The sequence below is a fragment of the Xylaria bambusicola genome, assembly GCF_022495145.1.
Source record: "Xylaria bambusicola strain CBS 139988 unplaced genomic scaffold F5B22scaffold_10, whole genome shotgun sequence".
Lineage (NCBI taxonomy): Eukaryota > Fungi > Ascomycota > Sordariomycetes > Xylariales > Xylariaceae > Xylaria > Xylaria bambusicola.
In genome coordinates, this window is record NW_025953563.1 from 110,316 (window position 1) to 128,199 (window position 17,884).

General features: G+C 47.6%; 8 protein-coding genes and 1 non-coding gene across 9 annotated transcripts; 3 read left to right on the plus strand and 6 right to left on the minus strand.

Moving 5' to 3' along the window:
* Window positions 1-347: 347 nt before the first annotated feature.
* On the minus strand, window positions 348-2,203 carry F5B22DRAFT_653409 (uncharacterized protein; the record flags this gene model as incomplete). Its single annotated transcript, XM_047979711.1, has 3 exons — window positions 348-1,182; window positions 1,288-2,157; window positions 2,188-2,203. 3 exons carry the CDS (start codon window positions 2,201-2,203, stop codon window positions 722-724), a joined length of 1,347 nt encoding a protein of 448 aa, XP_047832995.1. The 3' UTR covers window positions 348-721.
* Window positions 2,204-2,511: 308 nt separating this feature from the next.
* On the plus strand, window positions 2,512-3,761 carry F5B22DRAFT_597093 (NAD binding domain of 6-phosphogluconate dehydrogenase-domain-containing protein). The gene is made up of 2 exons (XM_047974285.1): window positions 2,512-3,319; window positions 3,379-3,761. Exons 1-2 carry the CDS (start codon window positions 2,674-2,676, stop codon window positions 3,672-3,674), a joined length of 942 nt encoding a protein of 313 aa, XP_047832996.1. The 5' UTR covers window positions 2,512-2,673; the 3' UTR covers window positions 3,675-3,761.
* A 282-nt stretch (window positions 3,762-4,043) lies between these two features.
* F5B22DRAFT_33220 (Alpha/Beta hydrolase protein) lies at window positions 4,044-5,053 on the minus strand. Its single transcript, XM_047970813.1, has 2 exons — window positions 4,790-5,053; window positions 4,044-4,728 (listed from the first exon to the last, which is right to left on the minus strand). The coding sequence occupies exons 1-2, from the start codon at window positions 5,037-5,039 to the stop codon at window positions 4,178-4,180; spliced, it is 801 nt and encodes a 266-aa protein (XP_047832997.1). The 5' UTR covers window positions 5,040-5,053; the 3' UTR covers window positions 4,044-4,177.
* A 280-nt stretch (window positions 5,054-5,333) lies between these two features.
* On the minus strand, window positions 5,334-6,787 carry F5B22DRAFT_597096 (uncharacterized protein). The gene is made up of 2 exons (XM_047974286.1): window positions 6,235-6,787; window positions 5,334-6,183 (listed from the first exon to the last, which is right to left on the minus strand). The coding sequence occupies exons 1-2, from the start codon at window positions 6,361-6,363 to the stop codon at window positions 5,626-5,628; spliced, it is 687 nt and encodes a 228-aa protein (XP_047832998.1). The 5' UTR covers window positions 6,364-6,787; the 3' UTR covers window positions 5,334-5,625.
* A 1,211-nt stretch (window positions 6,788-7,998) lies between these two features.
* F5B22DRAFT_597097 (fungal-specific transcription factor domain-containing protein) lies at window positions 7,999-10,688 on the plus strand. The gene is made up of 3 exons (XM_047974287.1): window positions 7,999-8,416; window positions 8,477-8,967; window positions 9,035-10,688. Exons 1-3 carry the CDS (start codon window positions 8,232-8,234, stop codon window positions 10,603-10,605), a joined length of 2,247 nt encoding a protein of 748 aa, XP_047832999.1. The 5' UTR covers window positions 7,999-8,231; the 3' UTR covers window positions 10,606-10,688.
* Window positions 10,689-11,511: 823 nt separating this feature from the next.
* On the minus strand, window positions 11,512-11,614 carry F5B22DRAFT_t75. The gene has a single exon. It is a non-coding gene; the product is annotated as a tRNA-Thr (tRNA).
* A 375-nt stretch (window positions 11,615-11,989) lies between these two features.
* On the minus strand, window positions 11,990-12,736 carry F5B22DRAFT_644226 (uncharacterized protein; the record flags this gene model as incomplete). The annotated part of the gene is made up of 1 exon (XM_047978392.1): window positions 11,990-12,736. One exon carries the CDS (start codon window positions 12,734-12,736, stop codon window positions 11,990-11,992), a length of 747 nt encoding a protein of 248 aa, XP_047833000.1.
* A 1,353-nt stretch (window positions 12,737-14,089) lies between these two features.
* F5B22DRAFT_653411 (uncharacterized protein) lies at window positions 14,090-14,903 on the plus strand (the record flags this gene model as incomplete). The annotated part of the gene is made up of 1 exon (XM_047979712.1): window positions 14,090-14,903. One exon carries the CDS (start codon window positions 14,090-14,092, stop codon window positions 14,882-14,884), a length of 795 nt encoding a protein of 264 aa, XP_047833001.1. The 3' UTR covers window positions 14,885-14,903.
* Window positions 14,904-15,588: 685 nt separating this feature from the next.
* On the minus strand, window positions 15,589-17,388 carry F5B22DRAFT_634836 (cytochrome P450; the record flags this gene model as incomplete). Its single annotated transcript, XM_047977043.1, has 2 exons — window positions 15,589-17,026; window positions 17,123-17,388. 2 exons carry the CDS (start codon window positions 17,386-17,388, stop codon window positions 15,589-15,591), a joined length of 1,704 nt encoding a protein of 567 aa, XP_047833002.1.
* Between the last annotated feature and the right edge of the window lie 496 nt (window positions 17,389-17,884).

Consider the following 17,884-nt stretch of genomic DNA (forward strand, 5'->3'; position numbering starts at 1 on the left):
TGGGCGCGCCTAGCTCGGTGGCTACCACTTTTGCTAGAACGGTCATGAATTCGTGAGCTAAAAGGACCATTCCGACGCCATCTATGCGCCAGTGTGAGGAGCAGATGACGAGCTCGCAGGAAATTGGGAGCCAATAGCAGGTCGCGGTCGGAGTATGCATCGGAGTGCGATTTTATTCGCAAAGTCTTGCCCGCCATAGCCTCCGTCTGAACCTTAGCGATTGGTTCCTAGTTACAGCCTGGGTACGTAGGTAACAAGGGTCACTTCCAAGATGACACAACATGCCTCGCTAACATAATACGCTCTGCTAGGTCTTCTTCGCCGCCTTCGATATTGCCTTTGCATTGACGACTCGCGCTGGTGGCGGACGTCACATCATGAACAGCTTGCATTACATCCGTGGCCAAAGGCGAAGTGCATGTTAAGCTTGTATGCGTGTAACGAATACAGAATGGAAATAAATACAAAAGCTGCCTATCATGAAGCATGAAGTCTTTGCTATGAATGGCGTGTACTCAGCATTATCATAACCTCAAATTGGCTGCAGCTCCTCTTCAACAGCCGGGGTGATTCGGGATTGTGTAATTCTGCCCTATAACATAGTACAGCCTGAATTGATTGATGCTGCTGGTCGTAAATGTCAAATGCGTTCCATATTAGAAAATTAATGATATTACATCCCGCACAATGGCCTGAAACCCCCGATACTATGCCTTCCATATCAGCCAATTGTGACATTCTTGTGGACATGGCCGTTGATGACAATGGTGTGTAAGTTGGATGTATCTTGGAAGACAGTGATATCTACCAAGGGATTTCCATCCACAAGAATAACATCCGCGTAGTACCCTGGCTGGACCTTGCCCAATACATCAGGATAACCCATCATCTCACCACCTAAAGCGGTAGCGGCAAGGAGGCTCTCCTTAGGAGTATAGCCGAATAGATCTACAAAGTGAGCAAGGTCCCTGGCGTACGTACCATGTGGCGCCCACGCAAACCCATAGTCGCCCCCAGGAAGCACTCGAATGCCTCGCTTGTGCATCTCTTTCATGGCCTTGCAGGCTACGTCAACCTCTTTCACTAAACCTCTCTTGGCGGCCATATCTGGTGTCAAGCCAAAAGGAATTGCGCCGCCGTTGCAGCTTTCTAGAGGGAAATTTATCGCCGGGGCAACGAAGACTAATTATAATACTGGTATTAGAAATGCGGTTTTTATCAATTAGTATGAGAAGACATCTAGCTGTGGTGTAGTTAGAGTATGAGATAAGGGAATTTTCAACTCACTTCGATCTTTCAACTCCTCGAGCATATCCATGGTCTCGTCGTCGGTGAAAGAAGCGTGATATATAACATCAACGCCAGTCAAGGCGCACAGGCGAACAGACGCTGCGGATCGAGCATGAGCGCACACGCGCTTTCCTCGGTCATGGGCCTCCTCCACGGCTGCTCTAGTCTCATTAAGAGTGTAGTACGTTTCTTCCGCACCCATCGTCTCATGAACATAGTCGCCCGTCATGCTCAACTTAATATTGTCGATTCCCAAGGAGATGAATTCTCGAACCGCTCCACGCATTGCATCTGCGCCGTCTGCCATCTTGGAAATGCTCGGGATGAGCGCGCCACCAGTAGTGGCGATCTCTTGACAGCTGGATAAAGTTCGTGGCCCCGGGATCATGCCGGTTTTAATTGCCTGCTTGATCACCAAGTCGAGGCGTGGCTGGGCGCTCGCAGCGCCGAAGCACATAGTGTAGCCGCAGTCGAGGTAGGTTCTGGCGGACTGCGCAGTGTGCAAGACATGTTCCTCGAGGGGTAAACTTGTGAGACCATCTAGGGTTGGGGAGTCATTCCAACTTAGATGGGTGTGGGCATCAATCAAACCACTCATCAGGGTTTTCTTGCCATATCCATCAATAACAAGTGTGTCGGTGTCTGGGGTAAACTCGAATTTGCCAACTTTTTGAATATGCTCATTCTCGATCAAGACGTCTCCTGGGTAAATGTCGGCGCCGGTAGAGTCGAAAATGTTTACATTCTTGAATAGAATTTTCTTTTTGTCGTTTGGCAGACGATTGCTGATGGTGATGTCTGCTGGAGTCGGCGTATAGTGAGGTAGAGCCCTCACGTTGTCGATACCATAGCCATCGAGCCCATGTCCTAATGTCCCTTTACTGATAGTGCTCGAACTCGTAGTGATTGCCATTTTGTAAGATTTGGTGTACACGAAATTCAAGACGCGGATGATGGGATGGGTACAGTAGCTTATAAACAACAACTTAGTTCGTCTTTAATTGAATTTTGAAGCAATTACCACTTATACTAACTCTAACCTTTCTTTTATAGCGGCGGGGACTTTGTAAAGCTGAGCTTGGAGTGGGAAAATGCCGTCGGAGTGCACTGTTCAAGGGTTACCCCCGACAATCGGTGAGATGCCGCTAGGAGTCTCGGTCTCTACGGTAGATTCCGGCTGGCAGAGGGTCGGAATCATATGCCGAAGAACCAAACTTTTTGAAACCATTTATACTTCAGAGTTATCGTCGTTTCGGTCATCAATGCCGTATCAACAGCCCGCGCGATGGCCTTTTTGTGATACTTTACACGAGCTGCTGAATTCAATTTTCTATCAACCACCACGATCAGTCTTCCTATTCTTTAGAGATAGTCACAATTAAAATGGCAGTCATGACTCACTGTTTTGGATTCATTGGCCTCGGGAATATGGGCTCACGGATGGCTCACAACTTGTCAGCTTACGCCCGTAAACAGGCATACGCACCTGTGCAAATCTGGAATCGATCAGCTGCCAAAAGTAAGCAACTCACTGAGACTTGCTACTGTGAGGTCGCATCCTCTATCCAATCTCTGGTCCTGGCCTGTGACATCATCCATATGTGTCTGGCCAATGATGATGTGGCACATGCTATAGTCGATGAGATTATCGCCATGGGGAAACAAGGGGTTGTTGTCGTCGACCATTCAACGCTGTTTCCTACGACTTCGAAAGCACTGCAAGAAAAATCCGCCCGAGCCGGAATTGTGTTCTGCTCGTGTCCAGTCTTCGGCCCCCCTGTTGCAGCGGAAAATGCTGCCCTCCTAATTGCCCTTACTGGTCGAGACGAAGCTCGCGACGCGTTGAAAGAATACATAGTGCCGACTATCGGGAAGGCATTGATAGATTGCGGCGAGGATGCGTCTAAGGGAGCTCTCCTCAAGATTCTCGGCAACAACTGCATCCTCGGCACTATTGAGTTGCTATCCGAGAGTTTCACGCTGGCAGAGAAGACGGGCCTCAGCGCCAATAATTTTTACGAGTTTATCCGTATGGCAATTCAAATCTCTTGGTCACTTTACTAGAGTTCTTCTAACCCATGATTATAGAAGCCTGGTTCCCGGCGCCAGCCTGGGAGAATTACGGCAAAAGAATTCGCGATGGTGCATTCTCTGGCTCAAGTGGTTTTACAATTGGCGGTGGGATGAAGGATGCTGGCTTTATACGCCGTCTTGGGGCCGAGACAGCAACTCCAACTCCCATCATCGACCAGGCATGGAACCATCTGACTACGGCAAAGGCTCTTGGAGGAGAGGGGCTTGATTGGAGTGCGTGCGCTGCAGGAATGCGTGCCACCGCTGGACTTCCTCCATTCAAAGGGGAAGACTTCACTATCGCACAATAAAATAGCAGTGGTACTAGCCAATCTGAAGCACATAGATAAGAACCTAGCTATGTTCTTGTAGGATCATAGAGGGAGATAGTAATAGAGCATGGACATTCGAAACCCGACCGTCAGGAGCTTTTTGCGTTTTCAATAATCATTATATTCTAGGATAAAACATCCTTCATCTAGTCGTGTGGTTTTTCACGAAACAAACAGATCATTCTTCCGATATTCTCATAAGCTGTGCTAGGATGAGATTACCTTGGCAGCCCCCCTCCCTTCAGGAGATTATCCCGTTGAACATTTGAAGACACCTGCCCACCCATTTTGTGTGGAGTGAGGTATTATTTACATTCCTACCAACACCTTACATTTATAACAACAATAGCTACTTGTCATTAAATAATATCACACTCTCTAGCTCTCCTTCGAACCACCCTCTTACCTAAACCTATGACTTCAGAACGACCAACGATCTAGTTATCTCAAGTCTTATGATTGCTCTTTATGTCAAGGATAAGTTACATAACCAAGCTCTTTATAATCTCTATGCATTTAGCAGAAGCCTCTAACATGTGCCAATGGCCAACGCCAGGGAGTAAAATCTGCTCTGCGTGTTCACCTATGCCACTGGCGAGAGACTTGCCAGTTTCCACGGTCGAAACCTTGTCTTCTTCGCCTGATAAGATCTTTGTAGGTGCAACAATACCATTCAGTCGAGGGGCAGCACTGTCTTTCAGTGCCTCGATAGCCAATGCATAACCTTCAGGATGCTGCCGAGTCAACATTTCCCTCGCCAGTGCGACTTCTCCTAGTCGCTCTCTCAAGGATCTGATAGCAAAGGCATTGTAAATGACCGCGTCTGCAACAGACCCCATCCCGCCCTGTCTGACTGCCGCAGCACGACTAGCTAAGGCATCTTGGCTATCTATAGGCGGCGGGCAGACAGGTCCAAATAATACAAGCGCTGCAATGGCATGTGGTATCTTGGAGGCTAGGTGAAGACAGATAAGACATCCTAATGAATGTCCAGCGAGGATAACATGGTTGAGTCCAAAGTGTGAAACCACCGCTATAATATTTATGAGATGGAATGCTTAGAGTACACTAGGGGTTCAAAAGACAATGCGCACCTTTGCAGTCATCAACATACAAGTCGATGCTTGTTGATTTTGGAACAGCGCTGCGGCCATGGCCGCTCCAATCAAATCGGACTAGATCAAATTCTTCTAGGCCGGAAACTAGCGTTTGGTAGGCATTGGTGGTTCCTCCTAGCCCGTGAACGAATAAGATTGATGGGCCGGCAGGGTTTCCTTCTCGTTCAACGTAAAGAAGTCCATTTGGGCCTTCAATATGTCCGGAAAAATTAAGTTTAGATGCCATATTGATTATTCAGGTTCGACTGTTATAGCGAGCAACTTGGAGGTCTTCATGATGTGGCACTTCCGCCAGAGCTTATAAAGTATTCTGGGTACACGTACACTACCGGTATGTGTTGGAAGCATGCAAGGGCTAATTTAGGTTCGGCAAGATGCCGCAAGCCGTCGAAACAAGGACAGGGATCATTACCGATCCGAACTCTGGGGAACTGGGATCTCTACTGTAGTGACTTCTAATACTAGGTATACATAGTATGACCACTTCGGAAAGTCTCCGAATAATTACTAGGACCAATGTAGGAATAGTATGTGTTTTACGGACAGGACCTAACTCTACAATCCTAATTCCTTCTACATCCTCACGTGGATGTCCTGAAGGACTGCGTCCGACTAGATTGTTGCATCGGGGAATGGTGTTTTCTTGCAAAGCCAACATCTAATTAGAATTATTAATGAAACTTTTGAAGCTAATTACAAGAAATGGTATCCCACGGTAGTAACCTTAGATATGCCAACTTCGTCCTAGGGCCAGTACCTCCATTGCTTTTCTCATTCAGCACGCCAAGCGTTAGAGAAGACTATATTGACCGCTAATCGAAATTATCGAACAATGCTGCTACGTACTTGCTGTATGCACAAATTATCCTCCGCGACACCTCCACAACGCCTGGACCTTCAACCCGAAGACGGGGCGCTCTTCGGAACTCTTGCGTGCAGACTCTACTGGCTTCTTGGTCTCCAAGGATTTTCTGTGCCTTTGCAGTCAAGAGTGAACTACCGACCAACGACAGGGGCGCTTCTGCTGATTCAGAAATTTGGAGAATTGCAGAGAATGGGAAGTTCGCTGGACTAGGGTATTTGGCGAACTGGGCGAGGAGGGGTAACCTGGTGAGTGCTGCGGGTTTTCCGGGAATATCGATCGCATTCTCCCATGTTTCCAGCCCGACGCCCTCCCCACGCAAAGAAGTAAAGCCCATAAGTGTGATGCCGCAGAGAACGTCGTCTCGGCTCAATAGATTAAATGTTGAGAATGCACTCGCGAACCATTGTGGGGAGCCGTTTGTATCTATAGGAAAGGCAATTGCGATGCTCGCAAGACTGTGGTCATTCGACAACCGAGTTAAATAGATGTTACCCGCACTATCTTGCTGTTGCAGGTCAGCGACTAGGCTAAACAATTGCTGTGATCCTTCCCTCACCTCAAATTTTAACCCCTTATCTGTGGCATAGTGATGTAAAGCATCGCGCATCATGATATTCAGATTTCCATCTTCTCTATGTTGTGCATAAACGCGCCGAAGCGTGCCAAGTTCCTGTTCGAGTGACATGTTGCCGGTAATTTCCAAAAGATAATTGAAATCTTCGAAAGAGATAGCAAGACAGAGTGGTTTTATCGGTCGATTTTCAATTGTAACTTGAGGGATAAAGCTTATTGTTTTCGTAATATGGTAATGAGAATAACGGTCGGGATACTGTAGGCGGACAGATCCCGTGGCGGCTCGGAATTATACTGCTTACGCACATCATGCCGGGTTAGAAAGGACAGTACCACTCGTATACAAATATTCAAGTTAGTTACCAAGACCAAGAAAAGAGTCTAGCAGCCAACAACCTTTAGAAAACTAGTAAATTTCTATATTGTGAACGGCTTCAATTCCAACCCTGTCATTGGCCCTCGTTAAACTACTTAAGTCGTGCATCTTTTGAGCGTCGCATATGACGATTAGAGGATAATGATATACCAAGTGATGCTTCAAATCAAAGGTGGGGTTTTCTAGTAGCGAAATTTCCAAAGAGAATACCCCAAATAAAGTCTCTAAGTGATGACATAATGAACTTGGGGTATCAGGAAGGGCAATTCTATCTTGGGACCATGTTACACGCATACAAAGTGTACTAGCTGAATATGCAGTTCGCCTTGCACTTCGGCCGTAGGAAAGGCCATTGCAGGCTGTTCATGATCTTTCAAAGACATGCAGGCAATATTGGAAAGTGAGGTTATACAGACTTCGCTTCTTAAAACAGACCCTTGAGACCTAGGCGATCGGGGCTGGCAGACCAGTTGTATATAGAGTCGACCAATAGCTAGGAAGGGGTTGGTTGGTTATGGACTTATGCAGCCCTAGTTGATCATTGTAATCTGAATAGCATCAAATTCCGAGCCCAGTTATCTGCCCTTCTTATTGACCAGCTTGGGACGTGCCATCTGCCTTGCTCGAATGCTTCTGCAATTCATTTGACGAACTGATAGGCCAGTGAGGACTTGCTTGCTATGATTAATAACTATAAGTAATTATCAGTTAAATTATCAAGAAAGTAATATTCTATGTACGCGCTCGGTAGGCTTTGACGTGCGGCAGAACATGCTATCTGATTTGATTCAGTAACAACCAATGAGCAGATAATGACTATGGCGGCTCCGCAATCAGTCCAGAACTTTTCTCATCTGCAGTTAGCCATAGCGGCCGCGCAACATGATGAGGCGCGACTTCGGGAGCTTCGTTCTGAACTGGCGGTTTAGGGGGCGCTGGTAGACTATAATATAGCTCTACGGCAAGCCTTTCAGCAGCATGCAAGTAAAGGGATGTGTCTACCGTTACCTCGCTTCATAAATGGGGAGCCTGCTTACATTGTAGATATTATTCTCTGCTGCTTGAAATAATATTGGGTGAGAGCAGCTCAATAACGACCTATGAAATGTGCGGTATACTACCTTGGAGGCTTTCAATGGTGATCAAGAAATCACTGCTATCTGGCTACACAAACTCTCAGCCACTGCGATAAAATCCCTGGTTATATTCTATTGTCTTCGAATTACCAATTTACGACCGCCTTCAACGCTTCTCCTGAGATATACTTGATCGTCAGGATGGGTAACTTGCGACTCGTAACCCGGGTACGATATCGGATCTATTGATATTCGGAGAAGAGCTAAATCCGCGATCTGCCCACCGTTAGAGATCCACTTATGCATTGTCTCGTCCCGACCCCTCATAAAGTAGACGTGGGGTACATGAATGTGAGAATACTCCGCGGGATCTCTCAGATGAAAAGTAGATGGTGTCGCTAGGTTAGCTTACGTCCTCGTCGGCCTACGCGGCAAGTCACAATCGAGAAATACAACTGTCTCGGTTCCTCTAAGTTGACACATTGTGAAAGACTCGACATCTCCGGAAGCTTCGTCGACTAAGACATAATGACGGGATCGCGCGGCATCTCACCGACCGAGCAGTCACCGGTGGCACAACCCGCCCGTGCCCGGCAAAGCAGAAGATATGGCTTTGCGTGCTGCAACTGCCGACATCGAAAAGTGAAATGCGACGGCGTCTTACCGGCGTGTGGGAAATGCGTCCTCTCCCGTGAGCAGTGCACATACAACAAGTCAATTAGCCATTATCTTACTCCAGAATTTAGGAACATCGAAGCTTATCGGTCAAATAGGCGTCCATCACTGGCATATGCGGTTAATCTACAACACCAACTCAAGGCCTACCAGGAGCGCTTCGAACAACTACGAACCGCTAAAGATGGCGATAGAGATGCTTTATTAGAAAAACCAGTTACGACTGGCCCACTGCAGGGGTGCAGTACGAGTGACTTTAGTCCACCTCCTGTCGTCGAATCAGCTACTCACGGCAGCGATGAAGATTCAAGCAGCCTCCAGGAGGAAACGTCCATTGGGACCGATGGCCAATTGTGCTTCTACGGTTCTACAAGCCTGTATCATATTTCGCCATCAGATGGACACCGAAGCAGCACTCTTTATAGCAAAGGTCGAGAGACAGGGGCGCCTCACGCTAGGCTTGAACAGCAAGATGCAATGACTGCGTTCCTTGCCAAGATACCCTCTTCGTTGTTGGATAACTTGCTGTATACATATTGGTGTTGGCCCCACCATCTACATTGCGTGTTGATAAAGAAGATTTTCATACGTAAGTCTGCGGTCTAAGGGGCAAAGACATGCACGGTGTGTTGCAGATTACTGATGATGCATTTCAGGTGATCTGGAGAATCTGGGCCCGTTTGTTACGCCATTCCTCCTCAGTGCTGTATTGACGCAGGCTGCTCGATACTCTACAAGGTCGGATGCTGCAGAGGTTGGACGTCACTTCGCGAAGCAAGCGCGTAAGCTGCTTGATCTTGACATTGATCGCGGAAGCTCAATTGCCACGATCCAGGGTTTGCTCATCTTCTCGGCAAGAGAATGCGCGTGTGGCAGAACATCCCAAGGCTGGCTGTATAGCGGTATGGCATTCCGGATGGCGAGAGACCTAGGTCTTCATCTCGCTCCAAAGAAGCTCAGCCCCCTATGTCCACATTTCTCTGACGAAGACCTTGCGGTACGAAACCAAATATTCTGGAGCTGTTACACATGGGATAAAACCATAAGTTTATGTTTGGGCCGAACTCCAGCAATTACAAATGTCATAGAGCTGCCAAGGCCTGACACGCTTTTGGACGGCCTTGATGCAGACGAGGAGATCTGGGAACCCAAGGCGTTTCAGGGCTCTCTGTTCGGAGGTCTTATGCAACACAGAGCCTTCAGCAGCAGCAGATTCGTCGCCTATTGCGAGCTTTGCGTAATAACTCATGATGTCCTTGATAAGCTCTATGTCCACAGACACCGTATGGAAAAGGATCAGTCAATGGCACGTTATCTTGATCAGACGCTCGAGAAGTTGGATGAGTGGTGCGTACGACTACCTCGTGATCTACTCGTACAGGACGATTCGAAGAGTATGGAATGCCCCCCATTGCATATTCTGTTGTTGAATTTGGTATATCAGACTGTCGTAATCTTACTTTGCCGGCCCTATCGTGTCAGTTCCGAAACCGCCAAGGCTCGGTGCACACGTGCAGCGCAGATGACGGATTCGTTATTCATGCTTCATGTCCGACGGTTTGGCTTCCGCTGCGTGACTTGGTTGCAGACCTATACAATGTTTGTGGCGTGCACCATCAACGTCAAGGACCTGAAGGAGAACCGAGAACAAGATAACACAATGTCCAACGCGGATCTAGCGCGCGCAACTAGTGCTCGCCTCGATTTTGGCTTAGAGATCTTACGTCAGGGCGGCAAGAGCACACCGAGCGCTGGACGATGTGCGGCAATTGTAGCTCAGTTGCTGAGCAACGCGGGTAGCACGTGTGTTAATACGCGTCACGTGAGCCAACAGGGAGCAGAAATCTTGGAGTCGGATTTACAGAATGATGAATGGCAGCTGGAAATAACAAGCCTGGATCCGCAGCCGCAGAGAGAAACAACACAAGCTGACAAAACGCTCGCAACTGTTCCTAATGTACCCTTCAATAAACAACACGCGGGTACCGAAAGTCGAACGGCGTCAGATCTTATGCACCCCGGAGGTAATGTGCAAGGACAGAGTCCTGAAGTCCCAAATAGTGGGAGCATGCTAGATGGCAGTATCACAACATTTGATGTAGGAATACAGTCCCCCTTGGTCAGCACCTTGTTTGGAGGGGCTTCCGAGAATTTGTGGGAGGGAGGGAGTTGGACGTTGACGGATACGGAGTTTGACCTGAACATGGCGTTTAATAACACGGATTAAACTGATAGTATCTGTTGAAATAATAATTATATTTTCTTCTGCTCGCCGAGTACACTACAGAAGCGCCGGCTACAGTGTCATCGGATACCCCTTAAATATACGATGCATCAAGCCTATCTGTCATGTTAGGTAATATACCACCATGGTCCAACCAGGCAGCCCCGGTCCCAGGGGAGAATATCGACTTGTTCCAGAGTGGCAACATGGTATCTGATTCTAACCCACATCAATCTCAGCAATACCAAGTGAAACTATAATGGATTCGTTTCGGTAGATCGCCAGGGGCATTAAGCACAAGGAGCGTTGTCCCCTACACATATTAAGATTGTCCATCTGCATTGTAATGGCGGCCACGGCTTACAGGTGACTGAAATGAGGCCAGCCGCCATAACGGTCGATGAAGCAGAGCCGGAAGGTTAGCACCTTTTTACTAGTGCGGATTGCCAGCGTTTTGTCCCTTGTCCGGCTACTGAGAGTCAAAGGCCACGATTCAATGCCAGCAACCCTGGACCAAACCTCTTCTCCGTCATAACGATATGAGCATCTTGTGGAAGCCCCGGGTGCATTTTGGTCCTACTGATGCACCGAAGTCCTATTCTGTTTGACTGTATTGGCGGCCTTACTTATTTGGCATTCAATGCCTCCTTCTAACTAAGCCTCACATTTTCTTAACTCTAGATAGCTAATCGATCTATATTTTAGCATCCGATAATCAGGCAAGGAACTCTTCTCAAACATATGTTTGGGCAGAGGTGCAAAAACAATGTGAGTGAGATAAAAAGACATGAAACGTCAAAAAGCGGTATTATATTTCATGACTCATGTTTGGTTATTTCTTTCCTTACTTTATAAGTGCAACTCTACATAACCCACAATCCGTAAAAAGGAATCTTGAAACATCACACGTGCCCACTAGCGGAATCGAACCGCTGATCTTGTCATGGCAATAGATAGACTTCTTGATTAGAGAGAGTACTAGTGACACGCTATACCACTTAGCCAAGCGGGCTTCAGTTGGTGATTCAGTGTGATTGAACGTAACTAGATTCTTACCATTACAGCTTACGTGTACTGGTGTTGATAGAGGAAGCAGGCCAGATCGTATAAGCAGCAAAACAGGGGTAGGCGAGTTCGGTGACTGATAATATCTGCATGTCAAAAAAAAAAAAAAAAAAGTCTAGATGTTCGAATATTTGGGGGCTATCATATCTGTGTATGCTGAAAGTTAAAACTAATAATAGCAGGTAGCTTTATTTGTAGACAACGCATACTAATAAACCATCCTACTTCTACCCTTTGCATTAGTTCAGAATAACTCGAAATCACAACTACGTCAACATAATAGACGCATCGTCTCGCATGGCCCCCTTTGATCGAAAGACTATCAATCCTCCTCTTCAATGTAGAATATTTTACCGCCCATCTTGTCTAAGACGGTCGCTTCCATAGCTTGATCAAAACAATCCCTATATCCTTTACCATCGCCGGACGAGAACCTCCCAAGTCTGTCGGCAACGACGACAAAGCTGTGCTGGATAGGAAGCAACCTGGAGCTGCCCTCCTCCGGCACGGAATAGAACTGATAGTCGCAGTGTTGTAGAGCGAGCAATAGGTCGATTAATGCATCTATAGAGTTGCCTTCTTCGTCAGTGGTCCCTCCTTCATCCTCACTTGGAACATCAAATAGGAGATATTTCTGAGAGCACTGGCCGCCCCAAATGCCGTACTCCCTCATTTTCTCGGGGGGTACATGGGTGATATGCGAAGATATTTCGGATATCAGAGTACAGAGGACGCATCTCCACGCCTCCCGGATTCCCACGATGGACTCTGGAACTGCGAGAAAAATAAAAGTCGTCTGTACCGGGGCATTGACAGTGTTGAGATCCTGAGCCGTTTTCCAGAATGAGTAAACACCTAGTGTCCCTGCGCCTTGGTATGAGGAAATAGTGTTTCTACGCGGAGACTCTATGATCAGTTGAAGTAAAGTGCGAGTGGTGAGCGGTTGGTCGGCGTGTGTTTCTTGGAGTACATCTTCCGGTTTGACAGCCTCGTCACTTAAGTTGGCTGCCACGTATCGAAGCTCGTCTGTATCAAACGGCGGAAATTCAGCAAACATTTCGCTATCCATTCTGACTTAGACTGTTCGAAAGTTGTGTGTTAAGATCGCTTTGTTCAGTCGGAGTCTTTGAAGGGGTCGCTTCCTGTTTTTATATGAACATTGTTTAACAAAGGGTGAGTTACATGCTACCAATTCATCAATTCTCTACTCGGTGAGTATCAAGTCCATCCGGTCACCGAGAGTCCAATTTACATCCATTACCATGTACATTACCACGTCACCGCAATGTTTGCAAAGCTATGTGCCACAGTCTCGGATATGCCCCTAGCTTCAAGGGGCAGTAGACTCCTGTCGTTGCGCAAGGAGCCCTGACTGACTCCCTTAGTGGCCGGCACTATATATAAAATTCTTCCCTTAACCCTTGATGCTATATTATATACTATGTACCATCAAACAGACAATTCCACCTCATGAAGGGAGTTGTAAGTGGGCTATTGAAGCCCAATCGCTTGAAGCGATTTGCAAATATCTGAAATCTGGTGCATACAAACACGCAAGCACCCCAAACTATCTTAGGGATTTTTCTGTTCAGCTCGGTGAAGCTTTAAACGTCTTTGTGGATTTAGCCCATCCCTAAATAAACAGAAGCGAGCCACATTATTTTGGTTGTCCATGTGTTGGTACATTAACCTATAAAATCACATAAGCACAAGTGGAACATGCAATACTGTAGGAACTGCCAGTGTCCCTAAACTTGCGGTTGGTATTGGCGCGACTTTTCTGGGCGTGGTGATATATTTCTAGGCTACTGCTGGTGTTGGGTTTTTTGCATGTATCTATCGCCACATTCAAGAGTCACTCTTTCTTCCGGCGTGGCGGTTAAAACGCAGGAGCGGCGAAGAGTGTGCCACCCGAGGCGCCCTTACCCTCTTCAACTGTAAGATCTAGGAAAGAACATGCGGGTAAAACTATGGAAACAATGTTATTCGCGTTCGATCAGGACTGAAAATCAAGTGCTCAAAGCTGACTGAAACCCGAGCATGCGTACACGGATCCCGATACATTCAAGTGCCCAGAAACCCGTTCCAACTGGATCCGGAGTAGCAATTATCCACATCACTTATATGTTCAACGCTTATTTATCGTCTGATAGGGCAGGAGAATTCCACTCGACCCGGTCGCTTCTGACTTCAAGATGGCGGAGAATCTTGCAGAGGCCAAGCCTCCTTCAATCAAGCATGATACTCCATACGGACCTTTTAACAGCCTAGTCGAGAAATACTTACTTAAGAACGCCCCCATCTTTGAACAGTTGACCGAGCTCAGAGCAAAGGTACCAGAGCCATTCCCCTTGAGGCCTATTGTCGACATTAAGATAACCGACTGATGTTTTATTGGTAGTATTCGTAGTGGTTTATCGCCATGAGGGACGGTCAACAGAAGCGAGATTCGAAACTAAGAGGAATACTCGCAGGCAGCCAACTGACTGATGCTTTTGAATTCAATCAGACATCAGATATCCCCAGTGATCGTCAATTCTGCAAATTCGAGGCGCACGTGACCCCTGCCGGTGTTCTAAAAGCTGTTATGGATCTCGGCGAAGATGCCCAGTGTCTCGCTTTCACCCTGCCCCGTAACAGGGACTGGAAGGCAACCCAGTTAAATACAACCGCGAGACTTGCTTTCTACCCCTTTGATATCAATTGTCTAGCCGCGGACATGGGCGCCTTCGTCACCGGACGTCCAGGAGACCCTGGTTCAGTCCAGGGCCATATCCTTGAATTTATTCAGGAACCCTCTACCCTTTCAGAGCCCGATGACCTAGTTGTTTATCAGCACCCACACCCATGGAATTTTTCGGTAGCTCCTCTGTTTACATCCGATGAGAAACTCGACCTCATTATGTGTGATGCCCGCTTCCCCTTGGATGACATTGAGCTAAAAGAGACAATGGACATAGGCCGTACGCAACTAGTACAGCTCGCTCTTGGTCTCGAACACGTAAAGGAAGGTGGCAAGATGATCATTCGCTTGTCGGATATTGAGTCATGGACGGCTGTCGACTTGCTCTATACATTCACCCAGTTCTCCTACGTGGATGTCTTCAAACATGCCAGTACAGGTACCAGATGGCCAGACTGCTATCTTCTCGCCTCCAATATCCGTCCCCTGGAACTCGCAGCTATTACGTCGGTTCACCGTTGGAAGAAAGCTTAGAGAGCTGCCACATTCGAAAGCGAGGATGAATATTAGAGATTAATCCTACCATCGCCGGAACGTGTGGAAAAGGTTCTGGAAAAATTTGGCAAATCACTGATATTCAAGGGAGGGGATACATGGCATATTCAGGTCAGAGAACTTCTCATGAACCCGCCAGTTGATCCTGAAACAGCCACCGTACCTCCTTAGCTCTTGAATTTCGCCCCGACTCCAGTGTATATGAAAGGGGTATACGAAGGATATTCAGTAGTCGGCAAACGTTAGCGAAGCACTAGCGATAACAAAACAAATAATTACATAGCGAATATACTCAGTAGCGGCATTTCCCTTATGCATCACATTGATAAATTCCAGGGGAAAATGTGCATCATCGCCCCGGCTCTATAGGTCGAATATTTCCAACGAATGTTGTAGATACGAACTCTTGGGACTGACTTGAAAACCAAGACCATGAACATTATTTTCTCCTGCGTCTAGGTGGGTGCTTGTTTGAAATCATCGATACGCCCACCTCGCTTAATCATACTGCCCAAGCACGCTCACTGTTCCAGCATACTCATTTTGTCAACGGGTATATAGAGATTATGGGTTGGTACGTGATATCAACACAATTCTATATTATGATAAATTATTCGCAAGTTGGATCTATAAGCGCAAGAGGTAAATAAATACAATACTTTACAGCTCACGCGAAATCTCTATCACCAGCCCTCCACAAGCTGAACTTTCACGTGCATACCGTTGGCCGGCCGATTTGTCGCGCCATTCCTGAGTTTAATCTTCGCCTCGTCCCGGAGTGATTCATCGACCAGTGAGAACTCAAACCTGCCTACTAGCGTTGCGAGCAAGATGGCCAGCTCTGCTTTGGAGAATGACTGGCCTATGCAGCTCCGGGGGCCGTGTAAGAAAGTCAATGTCGCGTAGTTGCTTCTAGTGCCAGTATGCTTGTTAGAGTGCTCGCTCTCATCCAAGGGGTCAACTTCTGCTCTTTTGGGTTGCGACAGGTACCGATCGGGGTTGAAAATTTGCGCATCGTCCCCCCAGAGTGATAAGTCGTGGTTCGTAGCCCGAGGGCAGATGGCGAGTATGGTGCCGGCTGGGATAGGCGTCCCGTTAATCGACGTGTCCACGGCAGCCTCGCGAGAGGTTATGGGTACTGGTGCAAAGTAACGTAGCACTTCCAGGCAAACTGCCTGAAGGTAGGGCATATTGTTGTCTATAACGGCGGATAGTTCCTCGGATGTTTTCAACTTGGAAGAGGACGGACTGGGAAGGTGAGCGCGAATCTCGTCTCGAAGCCTCGTTTGCATTTCGTGGTTCTTGCTGAGAACATAGACGGCCCACGTCAACGCCGTTGCCGTAGTCTCATGGCCCGCTGCCAGGAACGTGAGAAGCTGTTCGACAAGCTCATCTTCCGTGAAACCACCGTAGTTAAGGGCCACAGTTAGTATGTCTTTTTCCCCTTTATCTGCCACCTCTGATTCAAGATCACTCTTTTTTTGGCGAATGAGCTGCCTGCATATGTCACGCAGTGTCCGTGCTGCCTCTTGAAGTTCGACGTTCCTCTTGAGAGGGACGTATTGTACCATCCAGTAGGGCATGATCCATACGCGGAGGATGAACATGATCAGATCTTGTATGCTCTGACTAAATACGGTCTTGTAAATCCGTCGCAGGGTCATATAATCGCGGTCTTCGCACCGGACGGACTCGAAGCTCTGGCCCATGCCTCCAACAAAGATGATATCTAACGTAACTTTGCTCGCCCATTGCATCATGTCAATAGTGTATGGCTGCTGGTCCGCTTTGGACTTGGTAGCAACGGCTTCTGTTAATGATGTGACGGCATGGCTCGAGATATCCCACATCAGCCCATAGAGATCCTTAATGTGCCTATATGCGAAAGCTGGCAACAGGGTCTTCCTCTGCTCTTTGTGGTGATCTCCCTCGGCTAGTAGGATACCCGCCCCAGCAATTGGCTTGAGCGCATTCGCGACAATCTGCGGCTTCTTGAAATGGTAATTTTTGGTTGTGAGCACCTCCGCCAACGCCTCCGGACTCGCTACAATAAGCCTCTCCTGGTTGAGAGCGGTTCTGTAGCGAACGAGGCCACGTTGATGGTGTGGAACTTGTTCAACCCTAACACCCATGTCAGTACAATATTTACAAGACTGCTGTGGTGCTACACCAGGTGGCACACGCCGTGCTTTGAGTGCTATGGAATGGAAAATTTACCAGTCACTCTGGGGAAGACCTTTCGGTTCAGAGATTAACCGTAACGACTGTCTGCTCCACCACGCGTTGCCATCTACAGTCGGTAGATGTCTCAAAGGTGAGAGCAGGTTAGGGTATAGGATGCCTCGATAGATGACCCATAGCAACAGGCATGTACCGAATACTCGGCAGAAGACGATTGGGTATGTCGAGTCGCTGGTTTTGGTCAGAGGATAGGATAAGGCAGCGGATACCACCAAGACGGTCTTGAATGAAATGCTTGGCATGTTGGTTTACAAGAAGATACACAAAAGCATACTTTAGGTACCCAGGTGCCTAGGTATGTTCCTCGTTGTAGATTGGGCGTTGTTCTCACAAGAAGGGGCAGAATACGAAACGCGTCAGAAGCAGCGACGTCGAGAGTGCAATCAATGATGAGACAGTTTATCTAGGAATATCCAGTCGGTCGACTTGTGATCTTGCGACCTGCGTCTAACATATACCTAAGTAGATGTTCAAAGCTGTCTGCCTAGAGACCCGAATGCGCATTGTTGCGAACCCGATACCGAAGCCAATGCCCGATCCCGAATAATGCCGAGAGCTACGGTCAGCGATGACGTTAGCAAAGGCTCCATACCCTACCTAACTCGCTAACCTTCAAATAAAGAAGTGGTTGAAAAAGCGGAAAGCTCGGGAAACGTGCGGCGCGGCGACGTCGGGGCTCTTTTTGACATGATATGTTCTTCTGGTCCTGAAACATGCCATCTTGCCGTGCGCCTCGGG